We start from the raw sequence: 19,415 nt of genomic DNA, 5'->3' as shown, positions 1-19,415 counted from the left end.
GATTGCTACACACCATGTGTACTGCCCCTTCTGTAAGTGGTGTGGTGATATCAATTTCCAGCACCTCTTGAAGCCACTTAAGAAGAGCCTGCCTATCATATGTTTGTTTCCTCATCTCAGGGCTCCATGGGGCTCGGTGGAGATTGAACCACCCAGGAGTTTATGTAAGAATTTGAAAAATTGCCAAGGAAGGACTAACGCTCAGGTCAATCCAAGCTACTTCGTTCTGTGGCCCTGAAAGACCGGCAGGGAATTTGTCGAGCTGATCGGAAGATGGTATAGCAACCTTGAAACTAGATAGTCGGGCCATACCCCCCCGCACGCCCACAACCCAGACCAACCACCGTTGCACAGCATGGGGCGGAGACCAATCTGATCAGCGGTTGGCTCCAACCAGACAGAACCGGTGGCTTTGCTCAGCCCACATGACCTGTACGAAAGTGTTGGTTTGTTCTCCCCATGGCGCAGGTAATAATCGTGTGCAGGTACACTTGGCTTGGCGTCAGCAGATGTACGCGTTGCAGAAGCATCGTTCTCATCAGGTGAATGCCCTGAAAATTCGACAACAGAATCAGGTAACTCTGCAGGAATACTCAGGGATTTTCACGCCTTGCAATTCTTCTGCAGTTGCAGTAATGCCCGACTTTTCATCCAGTACATGGGTTGGGTCTCCCTCGAGCTTCCCACTTTTTGGGCGCTCCCTCGCTGAAAATGCCGGCAGTACACCTGTCAGCCCCAGAGCAGCGGGTGATCAGATCCACAGTCAAATCGTGTCAAGCTATTGGAAAAGACATACTACGGCAATCTTTTGACCCTATTATCAATGGGGAGCGGTTCAAACTTTGGCGGCTTGGAACAGACGAGCCTCAGCTCCGTCTTCACGGCGGTCCTGGATCGGGCAAGGTATGCTCTGGTCATCCAAGACCAAAACAAACACGAAAGCTTGCAGGAAAACACGGTTAACGTCGTTTTGTCGGTCGATAGACTACTTTCGTTGCTGTCGCTGCCCAATACCTCAGGAGGCACGAGGCAAATGCTATCACGATCTTCATTCAACCACAGAATACCTGGAACAACAATACCCTCGAAGAGATCATGAACTGCGTATTGGGTCAGTTACTGACTCATGAAGATGTCTATGATAATTCTGGGTCGTATTCACGGGAGTCGACATGCGATATCAGAAGGCGTATACATGAAGCTGTTGCTCTACGGCTGAATGAATCAAGACCCCTCTTCCTCCTTATCGATGGATCCGACTCGAATGACACCCGCTTCCACCAGAATCTGGAACATGAATTATCGGAGCTACAAAAGCTTGGAGTCAGGATTCTGCTCACTTCTCGCCACAACTGTGCTCTGACAACCTGCTTTTTTGAGCCTCAGATGTGTGACTGGTGTGGATCAAGAGGGCCGGAAAAGAATGGATTGGAAGTCTATTGGCAGTGCAAAAGAGAACATGCAGCCTGCGTGGACTGTTACTCTCGTTTTACAAAATACAAGATGTGTGAACTCGAGGGCCACGAGTGGTTAGTCCTATACCCCTACTCCTCAAGCAGCCGTAACCTATTCATAATACTCAAAGTGCCTTCGGCATTTGACTTTCCTGACTTTTGAACTGACAAAAGTACGACTTAGCTTTTCCGGCTTGGATTGCCACAGTCAAGACGATCGGTGCATGAGCCACCCGTACCAATATAGCTTGATCAACATGGACGACGCTCTTGGACTCAAAATGCGCGAGCTCATATGGTGGAGCCTCGAGAATGAGCATGGTGATCTGAGACACAAGCTTGTAGAAAAGGGCGGGATTCCGCTCTCCAAGCTCGGACACCAACTCCGAGCACAAGGAAACAGCCATAGAGCACGCGCCATCGTTCGTCAAGTCGAGGACAATGCGGATGGCAATGTGGCTATGGCGAGGTTGCGTCTCGATCTCATCCATGGCTTGAATGACGTGGATCGAATCGAAGTTCAGGAAGGCATCACGCCACCAGATGTGACTGCACTCCTAGAGCTGGCATTCAACTCGACTCAGCACGAATCCTTGCCTCTCTCGCAACGGCGGTTAGCACTCAAGTCGATGACGATTGTGTCTCGTTTTGATCATTTTAGGGGGGTGTCCTTCGACACAATCAGCCACGTCATCAGCCTGAGTGAAGCTGAACAGGATGATCATGACCCGAGTGATATACATTCAGTGGATCAAATAGCCCTTTCTACGAAGGGCCTTTTGTTTTTCGACGTGGACAAAATGTTGCACGCTTACATCCAGTCATTTCACACGTATTTGAGAGAAATGAATGAGTTTGTGAAAGATATGGATGTCAAGTTAGGGACAGTCTTGCAACTTTCGGGACAGTCTTGGGATAGTTTGGCCGGAAGGGAGGAAACACATGTCGAGCAGGATCTAGTCTGAGAGTTTTGGCATTCAATGATTCCCACGCCGCTCTATTCCCTACAAATTCGAGACGCTCTGTATATTAGTATTGCCGGGATCGATATATGAAATTCATGGCGCAATGGGCAAAGCGCCTGTTGAGCCTAGTAGTGTAGGGTATATTCTGCTCATCCCTACGGCACCACACCATGATCATCAGCAAACTGGGAGATCCAGAAGCAGACATCTGCTTAGTAATGCTTATCCCCAAACACATGGGAAAAAGAGGAAGTAGTTTCCGCTTGCCTTGGTCGGGGAGAAAGGTCCTTGCTGCCGGGCACCTGTATGCCGAAGTAGTTGCACAACAGTCTGATGTCACAGTACCTGTGTTCTTGATAAGCACCACCCCCCTCACGGCTCACTTCATTTCACTAAAGTTTATGGAGGTGACAAACCCCACCTTTCTCACACTCTTCCCACTCTGTCGTCTTCTGAACCGTCGTTGAGCCCTAGTGCCATTCCTTTGCCACGCAATCAGATATGAAACTGTGCGACTTTTGCCGAGTTCAGATCCTGGAGTCAGGCTCGCCTTGGGGCAAGCATCACGACAGCTACGAAAAATATATGTCATCTGCGACGCTTGCGAAGTGCGTCTTCTGCAAGAAAATTGTAGAAAAGGTTCTGGTTGCTGCTCAATGGCAAAGTGTCCTCAGCGAAAGAAATCTCCTGAAGCCCGGGCGCCCGATATATCGCTGGACTTTTCGAAAGGCAGCCGGAATCAAGGAGATGCGTGACAGCTTTATCATTACTTTTCGAGAGATACCTACCAGCATGGCAGAGGAGTTCCAGGAGAATCCGATAGAACTGCCAGACCTCACCTTCTACTTGCTGCGTGAACAAGGTCAGCAAATCACACATTTCATGAGGGTAGCTTCCTTTTTTCGACCTATGTCTCTGTTTAACTATCTTTAGTTTCGCTGAGAACTTTGCGAACAGAGAAAATCAGACCAACTAACAACGGCTTGTAGATATCCCCCATGCTCCGTTATGGTCATTAAACATCGGGAACAGAACGTCTTCTGCTGAATCGGTAAAGCAGGTGATCAAGTGGGCGACAGAATGCGATCAAACACACCCCGAAAAATGTCACGCCGATCTCGGCTGTGATCGAAAACCTCCAACAAGATTGATTGACCTAATGGACTCAAATGGTAAACTCGCATGGCCTCCAAGTGCATCCGATTGCCTCAAGATTGTTGACACGAGGAATATGAATGTGGGACGATACGTAACCCTCAGTCATTGCTGGGGCAAGAAAAGCTTCGCTCGGCTCCTTGTATCCAACATCAAGGAATTCCAAAGCAAGGGAATTCCATGGTCAGAGATATGCCGCAACAGGAATTTTTCCGATGCTTGCGAAGTAACGTATCACCTTAATGTTCGGTATATCTGGATCGACTCTTTGTGTATCATTCAAGACAGCAAGGACGGCCAAGACTGGGAACATGAAGCGCCACTCATGCACAGGGTGTACAGAAACTCGTACTGCAATATCGCAGCATCAGACTCGACAGACTCGGAGGGAGGGCTCTTCAGGTCCCGACTGCCGGAGGACGTTGCCCTTGCGCGCTATCCAGTGGACGGAGAAATTCTCACAGGCACTTTAGCCGGCGCGTGGCGAATTGTGCCCGCAGACCTATGGGACAGAGGCCTCCTTGAACATGTGCTTTACGGACGTGGATGGGTATTTCAAGGTATGTATTATCCTCTAACTAGTTCTCCCGGCACTACAAAACCAAATACGTAGCAGTTGACATCCCTCGTTTCAAACAGAACGCATGCTCGCCCCGCGTGCCCTTCATTTCACTAGCACCCAAATTTTCTGGGACTGTCCCACGCACAGTGCCTGCGAAAGTCTACCAGGAGGTCTGCCACGCGAGCTCGATCATGGCGCATCTATCGACCGGAAATGGCGTGCCCAGCTGCAACAGCCGACTAGAAGCCCAGCACCGGGCGGCGAGACAAAAACGATGACCGTCTTAACTATCCCTTCTCGCCGAGAGATCCCTTACGAATTCTGGAAAATGGCCGTCGGGAAATATACCTCCTGTGCGCTTTCATTCCACAGCGACAAGCTCAGGGCGCTTTGGGGCATTGCGCAGCTGGTCCAGGACTCTCGAGGAGGAGAGAAATTCGTAGCAGGTCTTTGGGAGAGAGACTTGGTGTTGCAGTTGGCGTGGACAGTAAAGAATCCAAGAGTATCAGAGCGCCCGGGGCCGGATAGTAACAATTGGTTTCCGAGCTGGTCGTGGGCATCAGTAACCGGCAGAGTTGAGGTGGTGGATCGTTTGCTCCAGAACATAATTTACCTGGCGAGTGGCCATGACGGACCGGAAGTCGTGGCAGCCACTGGCGTAACAAAGTTTCCCGGGGACCTGCCCAAAATGGCAGAGGACGACGCAATTCTCAAGCTACAGGCCTACCGAGCACAAGGTTTCCTGACTGACAACGACGAATGCACCGGGTGGGTTGTGAAAATACCGGACACCGACCAGTCGTTCGTGACCGTGAAAGCTTTTCCGGACGTCTTCCCAAGCCAGAATAATGGCCTGCTCGGCGCCTGCGAGGTGCTCGTGCTTGCGGTGGGAGAGAAAAGCTTGGGCCTGCAAAAAGATGGTACTGTGAACTACGACCCTGGTAACAGGCGTCTCGTCTACTCCGGCGTCGGCTTACTGATCAAAAGGAGCCAGCATGGGAAACCTTCTGAACGTTTCCAGAGAATAGGGGCGATCAGATTCGTGGAGATGGAGAGGCAGAGTTGGGAGAAGATATGTCATGCCTGTGGGCAGACAGATGGCACACTCTCCGAAGGAAATGGGGAAAGGCTGATTCTGGCCTAATAACGAATGGGGCCGAGCTCACACTTGAAAACAATTGAAGTGTTGTATGATCTTGGGCAGCTAATTTGCAAGTCAAGATTCCGAGTTTTCCAGGTGTATTCTTGAGTTGGTCGAGAAAGCTACTTCACAACTGGGAAGGGCGTTCGTTCCACGCAAGGTTGCAACTGCCCAGGCGTAGTAATGCAGCTTGCCGCATTCAAACGTTAGCTGTCCTATCACAGCCGTCGCAAAATGCTGTTGGTACTTACCACCGAATTATGATTTGCTCTCGACTGGCTTATTGACGCGCTCTGAATGTTTGGATGCGCTTGCATGCAACAGTTCAGCTGCGCGCCTGGAGGGGCGGGGTTACTTACTAACGACAACCACATTGCTTATTCCCTTCATCGTCCGACTCGGACTTTCCCTCACTCTCCATAAGTAATTGAAGCAAAAATGGACGGCGCTCCACACCACGGCGGCCGGCGGGCCCCCAGGACTCCACAAGGGGACGTCAATAGCTTCTGGTCCAAGTTCTCGCGCAAACGGCCGAGCAAGGTGACATCCATCTTCCCGCGCTTGTTGTACGCCAGCCTGCTCCCCAGCCACCCCGACCCCCGCGGCGCATCGTCGGCGCGCAACGCGGCCGAGAGCTACGACATCGCGGCCAGGGAGTGCCGCGACAAGGTCAGGCGCATCAGGGAGGAGTGCGAGCGCACAAACGAGAAGTTCACGGACCCGGACTTCGACATCGAGGCGGACTTTGAGATCAGGAACAACTGCCTCTTTGGGCTGTTCCCGCCGCCGCCGCCGCCCTCGCACCGCCGTGGCATTTCCCCCCCTCCTCCACCCCCCGACGACGTCAGTGTCACCAGCACCGCCCCGTCGGGCGCCCACCGGGGCCCCGGGTCGGTCCACCGCCTCGACTGGATCTTCAGGAACCCGCAGTTCACCGTCAATGGCTACTCGCACACGGACGTCCAGCAGGGCGTCGGCGGGGACTGCTGGTGGCTGGCCGCCATCTCGACCATCGCCCACCGCAAGGACCTCATGGACCGCATCTGCGTCGACCGGGACGAGGAGTGCGGCGTGTACGGGTTCGTGTTCCAGCGCGACGGGGAGTGGGTATCCACGGTCGTCGACGACAACCTGTACCTCTCCTCTCGGGACTTTAGAGAGCTCCAGCCGGAGGTTTTCGACCCCGACGGTTCCAAGGCCGCAAAGTTCAGGTCGCTGCGCCAGAAGGGGTCCGAGGCGCTCTACTTCAGCCGGTGCACCGAGGAGAACGAGACGTGGCTGCCGCTGCTGGAGAAGGCTTATGCGAAAGCCCACGGGGATTTCGAGGCCATTGATGGTGGATATGTTGGAGACGGGGTCGAGGATATGACTGGCGGTGTCAACACGTCTATTGCTACTAACAAGGTACTGAGAAAGGATAGATTGTGGAGGGAGCTGAGCAGCTCTGACGGGCAATTCGTGTTCGGTCTGTCTGCTCAATCCCGCTTCGGTAGGGTAGAAGCCGATTCGGGAGTGGCTCTTGGTCATGCTTATACTATACTCCGAGCAGTCGAAGTGGACGCGGAAGACGGAAAGAGCTCGGTGCGCCTTGTCAAGATCAGGTACAGAGACACCATCCAACATATTGCAAGCGTCCGAAAAGTGAAGTTGTGCTGACACCCTCAGGAACCCATGGGGAAAGAGAGACCCCAGAGGCAGAGTCGGCGAGTGGAACGGAAGGTGGTCAGACGGGTCCGAAGAATGGACGCCGTACTGGATGGAAAAGCTTGACCACCGCTTCAAGGACGACGGCGTGTTCTGGATGGAGTATGGCGACATGCTCCAGACGTTCAGGTATATTTACCGCACACGTTTGTTCGACGAGCACTGGACGGTCATCCAGCAGTGGGCGAGCTGCAGCGTCTCGTGGCTCACTGGCTATCTGCGCACCAAATTCGTCCTTGACGTCAAGAAAGCTGGCATGGTTGTGATTGTGATGGGACAAGTCAGTCACGGCTACTTACGTCGCGTTGTGCACATCATGAAAAGCCCCGAATGCTGACTTGAGCTCCAGTTGGACACACGCTACTTCAAAGGCCTGGAGGGCCCGTACCAGTTCAGTCTCCACTTCGTCGTTCGAAAACAGGGGAGTCAGATTGGGGACTACATTTGCAGAGTCCGGCCAGCCCACGGGGGTAGAGATCGATCCGTCAGTTGCGAGATAGACCTTGACGAAGGCCAGTACGAGGTCGTGCCGCAGATTACCGCCGAGCGGAACCAGAAGCGCACCGTTGAGTCCTTGGTCCCGGATTACGCCGACACAAACCCACAGAAGCTCAGGCAAGTGGGATTACAATACGACCTTGCTCACGCAAAGGGAGGCATGTAAGTTGACTCGAAGCTTTGAATTTCTTCCCCCGGTCCCTCCCTCAATGTGGTTCAGAGATGACTGGACTCTTGCGGGCTTGGAAAGGACCCGTTTTTGGTTCTCATAGATCCGCCTGCTAACAACACCGATTGTAGTCCAGATGAAGATATGAAGATTGAGAAGGAAAAGTCCAAGTCCAAGAGAAAGCCTCACGTAAGGCATCATCATCCCCACATTCGGGGAAGATTTGTGGAGTTCGATGTCGATGTCGATGTCATGTCACCACAGGAGCCGACACCCAGCGAGGGAAGCGGCGGCAAGTCGGAGGGTCAAGCCGAGCTCGAAGAATTCCAAGACGCAACCGAGAGCCCATCGACTGTAGGCGGGCACCCATGCGACTGCCAAGAAGGCGATAGGAGCGGAGAGCCTGGAGGCCAGCCGAGGGAGAAGCTCACGGTAAAGACCGAACATGCAGAGAAGGAAAATGGCGAGAATCACCAGGAAGAAGAACATGAAGGACCTGGACGAGGAAACGAACCCGTCCCGATGAATGGAGACAGAGTTGGAGCAGAGGTGGAAGCTGAGATCAACCCGAACGTCGACGAGCATGCTGAGGAACAGTCCACAGACGGATCTCCTGATTCTGATCATGAGGACGGTGATGACGGACAGTGGAATGCTGTCTGTGTCGCTTGTCTCCGGGTCTACTCCAGAGATCCAGATTTGACCATCACGTTGGTGACCCCGGAGAACAAGCAAGGAGCATCGAACTTGGTAAGGGGCAAGGAGCCCGCAGGAGCAACGATGTAAAGAGGCGGAACCATGCGCAGTGGCTTAAACATTACATGGCACATAGAGATCTCCTAGTGTAGATTTCGACAAATTTTTAATTGATATACGTGTAGTCTCTCATTCTCATACACGTTTGAACACGTGGATCTGAAATCTCATGTTCTCCAGGCTGACCGGGTACTCTAAATCCTCTTCCAACCGGTACCACACGCTGTCCTCGGAAATGACCTTTTGCCACGCATTAGCCGATTCCCCCTCGCCAACTTCCTCTCCATCAGCTGTCTTCTTTCTCGGTTTTGGCACGAGGGCGTAGTCCATGAGCCAACTCATGGGATATTTCTTCTTCTCCTCCCCATCCTTGGCATTACCAACGGCGGCCTCAGAGTAAGATCCCGGGCTGTCTACCACGAGCAGCAAGCTGCCACTAGGAGCAGCCTCCGTAAATTTGAGCAGAAACGCGGTGGTTCGAGGCATCGAGGCCGCGTAGAGCTCGTTCAGAGTGAAGAGCAGTGTAAGAAGCGCCGGGTCAGGTCCGATGGCCGCTCGGAGGTCTTCAGTACTGCAGCCTAGCACGTCTGTGCGCGTGAAAGTGTGCTTAACAGCTCCGGGCGAGAGGAATGAGGCATTTGTGGCTCGAGCTGCCGCGCTAGCATACTTGGAAAGAGTGGGAGGCGTCTCGAGGCACGCATGTAGCTTGGAGAGCACGGAAGACCAGTCCGCTGTGTCTACAAGGTGAAGATCGAGGAGTGTCGCCGAGGGTTCAGCCTCTGAAATTGACAGGGCCTGCAGATCTTCCGAGACGTCCTCGGATGGTGAATCTGGTTTTCCGGCTGCTTCTGACGGCCGTAGGTGACGCAAAAGACCCGAGAACGCCATGATCTCAGCCGCCCCGCCCCCGAAACATACCACCTTGGCTGTTTTCTGCTCCTCCTCGCCGCCGGCCAACCGCTGGATGCAAGCGTCGTCGGCCCTCTCCTCGCAGATCCAAGCCATCAGCTGCGCATATCCCAACGCGCGACTGGGACTCCACCGGATCGCATATGCATCCAGGAAATCGGCCCTTCCAAATGCCATGTCAAAGTCCCTCCTAAATAGCGCCTCCTTGATCTCCTGCAGTGTCGGCTTCAGCGCTTCGAAGTCATTCGACGCAGGGAAGGTGGTGCGGAAGATATTGATCATTAGCTGCTCGAGCTCCACGGGGAGTACATGTTCCAGCCTAGGAGGCTCTGATGCTGCCGCTGACCCCGAGCCTGCAGATGGCTGCTGAGGCTTCTTCTTTTTGTGAATGTAGCCAGGCCCTTTCCAGCCTGGCACGCCGGGGGTTATCCGCGCCGGCGCCTTGGATGCACCGCTGGATGGGGGCTTCCCATGTTTCGGCTGTGACTTTTCCTTGCGATCGTATTTACCCATCGCTGGCTAGTCCCCCCAGGAGCTTCCTGGGATATTAATGGTGGGTGGGGCTTTGGCTGTGATTTTTGTAGGGCTCAGTTTTGCAACATGGCCGTTGTTCCTAGTGAAGTCGGCTGCCATTCAGTGAATTTTTCCCCAAGCTTATCTCACACTTCAGACCACCTTGCTTAGTAAGCAACGAGGTCGCATACAATGTATTAAAAGACCATTCTTGGTGTTCAAGTTCGCAATGGAGCCATCTCATTTCGAGGAAATATAGAAGAAATCGATAGAGCAATTTGAAATTGTGAGGCTCGCCTCAGGGAATACCGGATACTCGCAAGTGATCATTGTGGTTGTGGGAATTGGGCATGGCAGCGATGTGTGATTTCAGGAGACAGACAACAGTGATTTTGTCACGCATAATTGAAATGCCTCCTTCTGCTGTGGTCAAATATGCCATGAAAAGACACTGAAATTGGATATCTGACGTTCATGGTGAAAATAGCTGAATCATGCAAAAACCCAAGAGGCAACATTCATTATTTGGGCTGTCCGTAGCACCCAACAGGAGGTTTTCGAAGTTGCACAGGATTGTAACATTGATTGAGACTTTCGGACCATACGCTGGAAACCACTTCAATCACAAATTAGAAAGATGGATTCCGGGATGTCATTCATCCCATGCACACAGTCATGCCGGCGGCGGGATTACAACTGAAGTTGAGCGAGTCACAAAGCCTTGAGTGAGTGAGGTGGCGTATTCTCATGGTATAAAACATCTCAAATAATGCAGACCTTTCTATTCCTTATAGAATCCATAAGCCCTTCAGATTATCTAACAACTTCAAATCTCAATTGAAAACTACTACAGCGAAGACAAAATGCCGTCAAAGGAGTTTCTTGATAGTGACGTCCACCTCGGCGACACGAGGCGGAGGGGTAAACCCTACTGGAGTAAGTGTCACAACCAAGCCCATGATCCCGAGATCTTCACTCCTGTTTTGAATTTCAGCTCCACTGAAGCCGTGGTTTCGGCAAGATGCTCGGCCCTGTCGCATAGATTATTTTGAGCACAGCTCTTGCCGGGGTCATGAAATAGGAGCTAACAACAATTAATTCTATACAGATAACAAGAGCATCATGAAGTGGATGGAGGCGGTCCCTACGCCGTCTGAGGCCTCACCGTCTATTGCTCAAGATCCGCCAGCTGAGGGTGTCCAGACGCCACCGCCTACGACAAACATCACCGGTGTCCAGCCACCGATACCTGTGAATAGCAATCAGGGCCATTCCCTCAGGAAACGCAACTCTAGGACTAACTTGAGAGAAGAATACCAGCAAGACAGACCTGGCTCCAAGGGTTGCAACCCTTGTTAGCCTTGTTTGATTTAGGAGCGTTGATTTATTATGGATGAAGTCATATGGGGTCATGTGCTAACAGATATCTACTTAGTCCATTACAGGTCATTGAAGTGAACATGTTCCGCTGTATCTATATATCTATCCTAGACTCAATAAAATTACAGAACCCACTACGCGATTGTGTTCTCTTGCTCTCCTTTATCCTTATTCCATGTGATGAGTGTCCGTTTCGTATGTTAAGCCTGAGTGGCAGCCAGGATCAGATTCAACAGTCATTCAGAACAAGAGAAAGGTGTGCAAGACTTGTCAGAAATCCTGCATCTATCCATGTGTTCTCTTGTTTGGCTTCTAGCTGATAGACTGCCACCAAGCACTTGGCAACGGAGCCGCCAATTTAAGCTTCTATTTTCGCCTGGACGGCATCCCGGCACTCGCTGCTGTTTTCAGCCAAGTCCCTGCAGTGGTTGGCAGCTTCCTGCCCCTCTGCAGCGCCGATCTGCCGGCGCGGATTGTTCCAATCATGGGCGCGGAATGGGTCCCCCGCTCCGCCGACGAACGCGCAACGCCCGGACAGGTGCTCGGTGTTCCTATTCGGAATCCTTGGCAGAGCTTGTATGGATCGAGAAGGTGGCACCCAGGGACCAGTGGGCCGCCCTCTCGGCCGGGGTGACTCGCGCAGATAAGCAGCTATCTAACTGCCACACACTCGCTCACGTGTGTGGATTGGCGGGATGTCTTTGGCTGTTCGTCCTTCCCGTCTCGGATATAGGACCCGGCCGGCTGTAACGTTTGCAAAGCGTAGTATCTCATTGGGTGTGGTTGTGGCTTTGGGAAATGAGGGAGGACTCTCAGCATTCCAGACCTAACTATGTCTTGAAAGATCGTGAGCAGCATAAATAAGGGCATTTGGTCCCTCACGTCTGACGATGTTTGAACAGGCGCACCAGCTTTGCTCGACCGTCGCTCCTCAATAACACGGGCACCTGCAGCACCCAGGCCGGCTTCCGAGAATAGCATTTTGAGACGCTGATTCAAAGCTGTGACCATGGTTAGTCCACTTCAAGTTGAGACTCGGCGAGACGATGCAGAACCAACTAACATTTTTACTTCATAGCTTAAATCGCTGTTCCTCGCGGCCCTGTCCGCTTCCGCCGCCGTCGCGGCGGTGATCCCCAACGCCGAGCCGGTGGCCGAGCCCGCGGTCGAGGCCGAGGTCAAGGCCGAGGTCTCGGTGCAGGATGCCTGTGTTTACACCTGTGGTTCGGTGTGCTATTGGGTAAGCTCCCAGAAACAAAAATGGTTCTGTGGCTTGATCGGCACTAACCTTGGCTATGTGTAGCAAGTGGATATTGACGACGCCCTGGCTGCCGCTTACTCAAACTACAAGTCCGGCAGCGCACCAGGTATGACATGAACTTCCTCTCGCAAGATGAGAATCCGCGGTCTTGACAGATCAGATTGCTAACAATAAACTCGCAGGTGGCTACCCTCACCAGTACAACAACTACGAGGGCTTCAGCTTCCCAACCGCAGCGCCGTGGTATGAGTTCCCGATCCTTTCTTCGTACAAGGTCTACACCGGCGGATCTCCTGGTGCAGACAGGGTCATCTTTGACACGAAGGGCAAATTTGACGCGCTGATCACTCACACTGGGGCCTCGGGGAACAACTTTGTTGCCTGCAAGAAGGCTTAGATGTATTGGTATCTCGCGAATGCTCCCGCATCATTCCTCCCCGCCACGGGACGGCTGCTTAATGCCTGGCCCTTGTGAAGTATCTGACTGTGTTTCTCTCCATGCTGTGCGCCCTTGTGCCGCCCTTCGTGGGGGCTCTGCCCCTGGGGGAGTTCTCTTTCGCGGCTCTCTCGATGGCCTTTGTGACCTCCCGGACACGCTTGTGGTTCTCGAGGCGTTTTGTCATGTCGTAGTACGCCTGTGGCCGAATACGAAACCGCCGACTCAGCCAGGGGTTGCAGTTCAGCTCCTCCCAGACGAGCAGCTGGTCGATGAAGCCTTCGTTTGGAGAGGACATGCTTCGCTTCTTCTGGACGTGTTGAAGCGCCCGAGATGCGCAGAAGCCCCACTTCCACATGATGTATGCCGCCACGATGGTTACGGACCGGGATATGCCGAGGGTACAATGTACGAGAACACGGCCGGTCTTCCTGGCCACGTTCTCTCTGGGCATGGAGCTTCTACCTCTTCGCTCATTGTAAGCCTTTGCGTCAAAACCGGCCCGTTCCTTGACACTGGCGTGGTGCAACTGATGGTCGATGAATTGACAGGCGGCTTCGAAGTAGCGGAAAATATTGTCCGAGCGAGTATCGTCAACGAAAATAACGAGTCGGTCCTGCAAGCTAAACAGCTTTTCCAGTGGATGGCGGCGGGGTCCCGTTAGACCGTATGGAGTGTTGGGCTGAGGAAACGGTTTGCGATATTTCGAAACGACCGAAACAACTGCAGTGATCTTGAGCTCTTTCAGGACACTCTCGCTCTCAACGCAAGCCATGTTGCCTACGAAGAGACCAGGGGTGATCTCGTCAACAGATATGTCCTTGAGAAGGTCTGCCATGATGCACTGTGTAAGGTTATCAGCATGCCGGGTGGCTTGAGGCGTCTCTGGGTGACTCACTGAGAAACATGTGGTGGTATGTTGCAGTGGGTGTTTGTGTGGATGTACTGTGAGAAGGAAGATGAATAGCTGGAGTGGTATCGGAGACCGGCTTCACAAACATTCTCATCTGAAAATGGAGGGCTAATAAATTTAATTGGAAGTACAAGACGTTCTCCTTGCTCAAATAGAGATTTGCCACTGTGGTGGAAGAGAGGGAGGTATATGATGGCTATGTTATTCATCAAAGATCAAACGACAGCTGATTACAAGAGCTCTGTATCTGGTGAATGTGGATCCATTACTGAGCAAATTCAATATGGCAAGGCGGAACAAACGCAACGAGACAGTCACACCAGTTCATGACGTGTTGGCTCGGGCTTTTGGTAGCTTGGGGGAATCTTACGGTGTTGGGATCAAATGTTTCCGTATCTATCAAAGCAGGCATCATTTTCTCCATCATTGCAAACAAAAATAATCTGTGAATAACATTCCCGAGAAAGCTAGCTTCATAACTACCCCAGCGTCGGGAAACAAGAGCTGTGGGTAGACGACCCAGAATTTGTGCTTCGGATACATATCAAAGGATCGTCACTGAATCCAAGCAGTCCCAGGCGAGGATAGACGCAGCAACAACTTAAAAGCGACGTTTTTCATGTGGGTCCTTACGTCTTCCAGTGTTGTTTCGATATTGGTATGTGCAAACGTGGAGTCTTGTTGTTTGTACACTGATCCGGAAGTGACGCAGTGCTCTTGACTCCAACCAGGGAAAGGCAGCGGTTTATCAGACTGACTGCAGTCACACATCATGAAATCATGGAAAAAGGGTGTTTTCAGATGAATCAGGCCTATCGACCTGGTGGTCCGGTCGAGCCTCAACCTTGCACAAATACGGCCCATGGCCTGGTGTAGTTCTTGAGTTACTGTGATTGGAGATAACCGTCTTAAAACTAACTTAACTGGGTACATAAACAGCTCATCAAAGTCCGGTTCGAGTGGCTGAGCATTTGCAAGTGACTTGCTCCACAGATTTCAGAAATATACCGGCCTTGGAAGTTCCTGTGCGGTGCGATCATTAGTATTAATTTGTGTGTGAATTGAGGCCGCTCCTTCCTGGCACTAATCTACCGTTATGTATTGTTTTCTAAACTTCAGTATCGCCCTTAGCAGGGAAGAAGATCTCCGTCCAGCTGTGCCCCTGTCCTTTAATCCTAACACTCGGTCATCTGAAGCTGGGTCCCGACTTTTCCTACCGCTCTATCAGTTTTCTATAATCTGTCCAAGTTTGGGTCACAGAGCGTCTTGACATTATACTGGAGCCGCACGGCTTTCCAAAGGCAATCTGCACTGCGTTTTGGCCAGGAGCTATGTACATGGGACAGGGGCGACTAAGCCCACGTTGCACAAATACTGCGTCTTGACACCGGAGAATACGAGAAAAGATCCGTGGAATTCACAAGACATGATTGGTGATGGAATGTATCCTAAATGTGACCTCGAGGCGCCTTTCTGTGCGTGAGGCTGAGACATGTGTTGCTTCTGCCCTGCCGAGATGGCTGGCCTCTGTCCAGGGGGACATTTCGTGGACGTTAAAGGTGTCCATCCAGCCATTCCTCAATGACTTTCAATTGTGGATATGCGAGATACCTCTGCTGTTGCAAATAATGCAAAAATGCCTTCTCTGTCACCCGTCCTGCGATTCGGCGCGACGCTCGCCGCCCTTCTCCTTTCAGGTGTCCTGATCCGAAAGGTTGTGTCTGAGCATGCACAACCTGCGCCGTCGGATGACGGCAGAAAGCCTGGTCAGAAGCTCGGTGAAAATACGGGAGATGCCTTTTCCCACGGCGGATTCGACGGCTCTTCCGTGTCAGAGCGGAGTGAAGCCAGACGTAAAGCAGGCGAGGCTGCAGAGGTACGGGCTGAGCGGGAGATGTCCCGGAGGACTACACCGCGCTGGTTCGGTCTGACATTTGCTAGGCAAGAGCCAGAAGCTCGGAAGGGCGGGCTTCAGGTGCCCTGGGCAGACTGCTACGACGGCAGAGACGGCACACGATGAACGAGATCATGAGGCAGGCTGCGAAGGACGAGACGAGGCAGAGAGGGCTGGCAGGGCAAGGCGAGCTGTGGTCTTAGAGGGGGGCCATCGACAGGGCTGGGCATTGCATTGACATGGACAGGTCGAATTGGGCTGCCCCAGTGCACAGCTCAGAGAGGACGGAGCGCTGGTCTGCTTCATGCTCGCCCAGGGCATCGCGAGGCTGGAAGTGGCCTCGTACCATGAGGTCACAGTGTGCGAAACATCAGCCGACCTGGTTCAGGAAATTATCCGTGTCAACCGCGGTTTACAGTGCCTACTCTCAGACCTAGCTCGGGCTGGACGAACATGGTTAAAATAAAAACTCACCGAGGCGGCTGAATGGAGATTTGATGTTAGTAGCTCGCAGGGAGAAAATAATGCCCCACCGTCCATCCGCACCAATGACGGAGGGGCAGATCCCTCATGACGTCCTGGCGGGTCGCAGAGGATGGATGCCCCACGGCGGGGTATCTCCCGCGCGTCGACCTTCCAAGTTGCCTGGTTGCCAGGCACGGCACGCTTGACGACTGGGACTGCCGGCCAGTTGCTAGGGCGTTCTCTCTCTCACCGTGAGAGCTCGCCCGGCTTTGCAGATCACCGATCGCTTGAAAGGCCTCCCAGCTTTGAAATCGACGGATTCTTACCTAATTCTGTCTTTACTATGGTTCGGTCCGATATCCGCGGCGGATTCATCATGTTTGCTGTTCTTATCGTCTTGTACAATCTAGCCCTGGTGGCGGGTTGTCCTACACCCACCTCATCATAAATACCTGCGCTGGCACTCACCCTGTCTTGCTCTTGTTCTTGTAGACTTCCTCATCTTTCTCTCGCTACACCCGAAAACAGACACGCCCACTGAATGTCAAGAATCATGGCTGCCGTCAAGAACACCACGTGAGTACATATCCACCCTTCAATCCCTATTTCTGCCCCTACTCCTCCTTTCCCACTTCTGTTTGCTGAGAAATCCCCAGTAAGACCTACACCTTGAACACGGGTGCCAAGATCCCTGCCCTGGGCCTTGGAACATGGCAATCCAAGCCTAACGAGGTGAAGAACGCCGTTGAGGCAGCCCTCAAGGCAGGCTACCGACACATCGATACCGCCTTCGCTTACGGCAACGAGAAGGAAGTCGGCGACGGCATCAAGGCCTCGGGCGTCCCCCGGTCCGAGATCTGGTTGACCACGAAGCTGGACAACCCCTGGCACAAGCGCGTCACCGAGGGCTTCAACAAGTCCCTCGAGAACCTGCAGACCGACTACCTCGACTTGTATCTGATGCACTGGCCCAGCTCGACCGACCCGGATGACCTCAAGAAGCACTACCCTGACTGGAACTTCGTCGACACGTGGCGCGAGCTGCAGAAGCTCCTCGATACGGGCAAGGTCAAGAACATCGGCGTGTCCAACTTCGACATCACCAACATGGAGAAGCTGCTAGCCGCCGAGACCACAAAGGTCACGCCCGCAGTCAACCAGATCGAGCTGCACCCCTGCAACCCCTCGCCCAAGCTCATCAAGTACCTGCAGGGCAAGAACATCCACCCCTCGGCCTACTCGCCCCTCGGCAGCACCGACTCCCCGCTCGGCAAGAACGAGGCCCTGCTGTCCATCGCCAAGGCCAAGGGCAAGTCGCCCCAGCAGGTCCTGCTCGTCTGGGGCCTGCAGAAGGGCTTCTCCGTCCTGCCCAAGAGCGTCACCGAGTCGCGCATCGTTGCCAACAGGGAGCTGGACGGCTGGAGCCTGACTGATGAGGAGGTCTCTGCCCTGGACGGCATCCAGGATAGGTTCAAGGTCTGCGGCGACGCCTGGCTGCCGATCAGGGTGTTCCACGGGGATGACGAGTAGGTGGAACCGGGGGATGACATACCGGATAGATAATGAAGCATCTGCAAAGATCGGTGGGAAAGGTCTACTAGAATAAAACAGATGATCGATACCCAGCAACTTTGCTCAAAAGTCCTAAGCCCCCGTGACTGCAGCAGTGAATTGTGGTATTATTTCAGATGCGGCAAAATGCTCGGTAGCTACGTGTCTTGTCTCTCGCCCTGCCTCCCGGCATATTCAGGTCTTCCATGACGAGCCTGACGAGCTATGGCACCTATCGTGACTGTCGCGCATGAGACGGTGTCCGTCTTTGGTACTAAGTTGATTCCTGGAAGAAGCTTAGAGGATCTTCCAGCATGAGGGAAGTGCGCTGTTGCGGAGACAGCGTGGATCTTTTCACATGTGCCCCTTTCCCGACTTTTCACAATTGCGCCATATTGTGCGCACGCTCCTCGTTACCGTAGGGTTCCGGCCAACTATCTGGGAGCGGGCTTTCGCCCGCCAGTAGAGCTTGACGAGCCGGGCCGAGAGGAGTACTGTGCGAGAGATCCACAGCTCGAATCTGGGCGTCCACGGTCACTATGGATGGCCTGACCATGCGCACGAAACACAAGGTCATGATTTCGTTAGGCTCGCACAATCGCTGCTGTGTGTTCGTCGGGCCTTCACACTGAAAAACCCAGTCATCCCGTGTCCCCATCTTTGTCACGATGGTATTGACCCGAGCTGAGCTTCCGATGTTTGGTAAGGTGCCTTGGTGAAGTCAGCGCTAAGAAAACACCAAGATAATTAAGTAGAGTATCGCACAGTGCGCTCACCTCACCGTCGTATCGCAGCTCGCCCAGCACAAGGGCTCTACAGAGCCTCTCTCCTCGTCAATAGCCATCCGGAAGGGTTAAGAACTGCATGGGCCCGCCGTAGCAGCTCACAGCTTCCCCTTAACCGCCGTCGCCGCCTCCTCCCCAAGCACCCTCGCGATCTCCGCCCTGACGCTGCTCGCAAGCTGCTCCCCGTCCTCAGCATCAAGATCGCTCCTCTGGCCGCGGCCGAACATGGTGAACTTCTCGCTCCAGCGGCCCTGCGCCCTGATCTCTGGCCGCGGGATGATATGATAATGCATGTGGGGCACGACCTGCGCGGCGGCGGCGCCGTTGTTCTGAACCACGTTCCAGTCCTCGACGCCCGTCGCCGTGCTCAGCGCTGCCGACAGCACGCGCAGGTAGTAGCCCAGCTCGCGGGCCTCGTGGGCCGTGGTCCCCGTGAGCTTCGGGGAGTGCCTTCGCGGGCAGAGGAGCAGGTGGCCCCGCGAGAGGGGCATGATGTCGAGGAAGGCGATCACGTCCGGCGTGGAGAGGAGGACGTAGGTCTCGGGGTTGGGGTCGGCCTTGGTGGTGGAGATGGCGGGCGAGTCGGCTGCTGGGGGAACAACTGGGTCGTAGGGCTTGTAGAGGGCTGCTATCCGGCAGAAGGGGCAGTTGGCGGCATTGTCGTCTTCCAGCTCTGGGGTTGAGGCTGGGTTTGAAGGCTCGGGGCGGTCGAAGGTCGCGTCTGGCACATGAGGCGCCATCTTGCCGGCCGTGTGCCCGGGTGTGGTGTAGATCGGCGCGATCGGGCAGCTTCGACGCAGCTTGATCGAGCTCTTTTCATGAAGAAATATTTGCAGTACAAGCTCCTATGGCCCAAGTCAGGTGGTATATGTACAAGTGGCCTGTGGCTGGCCAAGCAGACTCA

At 53.5% G+C, this 19,415-nt stretch overlaps 9 protein-coding genes across 9 annotated transcripts; 5 read left to right on the top strand and 4 right to left on the bottom strand.

The window, feature by feature from the left end:
- Window positions 1-376: 376 nt before the first annotated feature.
- Window positions 377-1,945, bottom strand: INS49_003591 (uncharacterized protein; the record flags this gene model as incomplete). The annotated part of the gene is made up of 4 exons (XM_043164385.1): window positions 377-430; window positions 814-889; window positions 1,078-1,100; window positions 1,694-1,945. 4 exons carry the CDS (start codon window positions 1,943-1,945, stop codon window positions 377-379), a joined length of 405 nt encoding a protein of 134 aa, XP_043019150.1.
- A 2,879-nt stretch (window positions 1,946-4,824) lies between these two features.
- Window positions 4,825-5,280, top strand: INS49_003590 (uncharacterized protein; the record flags this gene model as incomplete). The annotated part of the gene is made up of 1 exon (XM_043164384.1): window positions 4,825-5,280. The coding sequence occupies one exon, from the start codon at window positions 4,825-4,827 to the stop codon at window positions 5,278-5,280; it is 456 nt and encodes a 151-aa protein (XP_043019149.1).
- Window positions 5,281-5,715: 435 nt separating this feature from the next.
- Window positions 5,716-8,434, top strand: INS49_003589 (uncharacterized protein; the record flags this gene model as incomplete). The annotated part of the gene is made up of 4 exons (XM_043164383.1): window positions 5,716-6,878; window positions 6,943-7,261; window positions 7,331-7,641; window positions 7,780-8,434. The coding sequence occupies 4 exons, from the start codon at window positions 5,716-5,718 to the stop codon at window positions 8,432-8,434; spliced, it is 2,448 nt and encodes an 815-aa protein (XP_043019148.1).
- A 105-nt stretch (window positions 8,435-8,539) lies between these two features.
- Window positions 8,540-9,826, bottom strand: INS49_003588 (uncharacterized protein; the record flags this gene model as incomplete). Its single annotated transcript, XM_043164382.1, has 1 exon — window positions 8,540-9,826. The coding sequence occupies one exon, from the start codon at window positions 9,824-9,826 to the stop codon at window positions 8,540-8,542; it is 1,287 nt and encodes a 428-aa protein (XP_043019147.1).
- Window positions 9,827-10,689: 863 nt separating this feature from the next.
- On the top strand, window positions 10,690-12,864 carry INS49_003587 (uncharacterized protein; the record flags this gene model as incomplete). The annotated part of the gene is made up of 5 exons (XM_043164381.1): window positions 10,690-10,762; window positions 10,935-11,077; window positions 12,285-12,446; window positions 12,510-12,573; window positions 12,650-12,864. 5 exons carry the CDS (start codon window positions 10,690-10,692, stop codon window positions 12,862-12,864), a joined length of 657 nt encoding a protein of 218 aa, XP_043019146.1.
- A 58-nt stretch (window positions 12,865-12,922) lies between these two features.
- On the bottom strand, window positions 12,923-13,811 carry INS49_003586 (uncharacterized protein; the record flags this gene model as incomplete). The annotated part of the gene is made up of 2 exons (XM_043164380.1): window positions 12,923-13,734; window positions 13,802-13,811. 2 exons carry the CDS (start codon window positions 13,809-13,811, stop codon window positions 12,923-12,925), a joined length of 822 nt encoding a protein of 273 aa, XP_043019145.1.
- A 1,641-nt stretch (window positions 13,812-15,452) lies between these two features.
- On the top strand, window positions 15,453-15,836 carry INS49_003585 (uncharacterized protein; the record flags this gene model as incomplete). The annotated part of the gene is made up of 1 exon (XM_043164379.1): window positions 15,453-15,836. The coding sequence occupies one exon, from the start codon at window positions 15,453-15,455 to the stop codon at window positions 15,834-15,836; it is 384 nt and encodes a 127-aa protein (XP_043019144.1).
- An 880-nt stretch (window positions 15,837-16,716) lies between these two features.
- INS49_003584 (uncharacterized protein) lies at window positions 16,717-17,705 on the top strand (the record flags this gene model as incomplete). Its single annotated transcript, XM_043164378.1, has 2 exons — window positions 16,717-16,751; window positions 16,832-17,705. The coding sequence occupies 2 exons, from the start codon at window positions 16,717-16,719 to the stop codon at window positions 17,703-17,705; spliced, it is 909 nt and encodes a 302-aa protein (XP_043019143.1).
- Window positions 17,706-18,105: 400 nt separating this feature from the next.
- On the bottom strand, window positions 18,106-19,251 carry INS49_003583 (uncharacterized protein; the record flags this gene model as incomplete). Its single annotated transcript, XM_043164377.1, has 3 exons — window positions 18,106-18,437; window positions 18,508-18,539; window positions 18,614-19,251. The coding sequence occupies 3 exons, from the start codon at window positions 19,249-19,251 to the stop codon at window positions 18,106-18,108; spliced, it is 1,002 nt and encodes a 333-aa protein (XP_043019142.1).
- Between the last annotated feature and the right edge of the window lie 164 nt (window positions 19,252-19,415).

The sequence above is a fragment of the Diaporthe citri genome, assembly GCF_014595645.1.
Source record: "Diaporthe citri strain NFHF-8-4 chromosome Unknown scaffold_10, whole genome shotgun sequence".
In the NCBI taxonomy this organism is placed as follows: Eukaryota; Fungi; Ascomycota; class Sordariomycetes; order Diaporthales; family Diaporthaceae; genus Diaporthe; species Diaporthe citri.
Note: the sequence above shows the minus strand (reverse complement) of the source record. Positions and strands in the feature narration are given on the sequence as shown.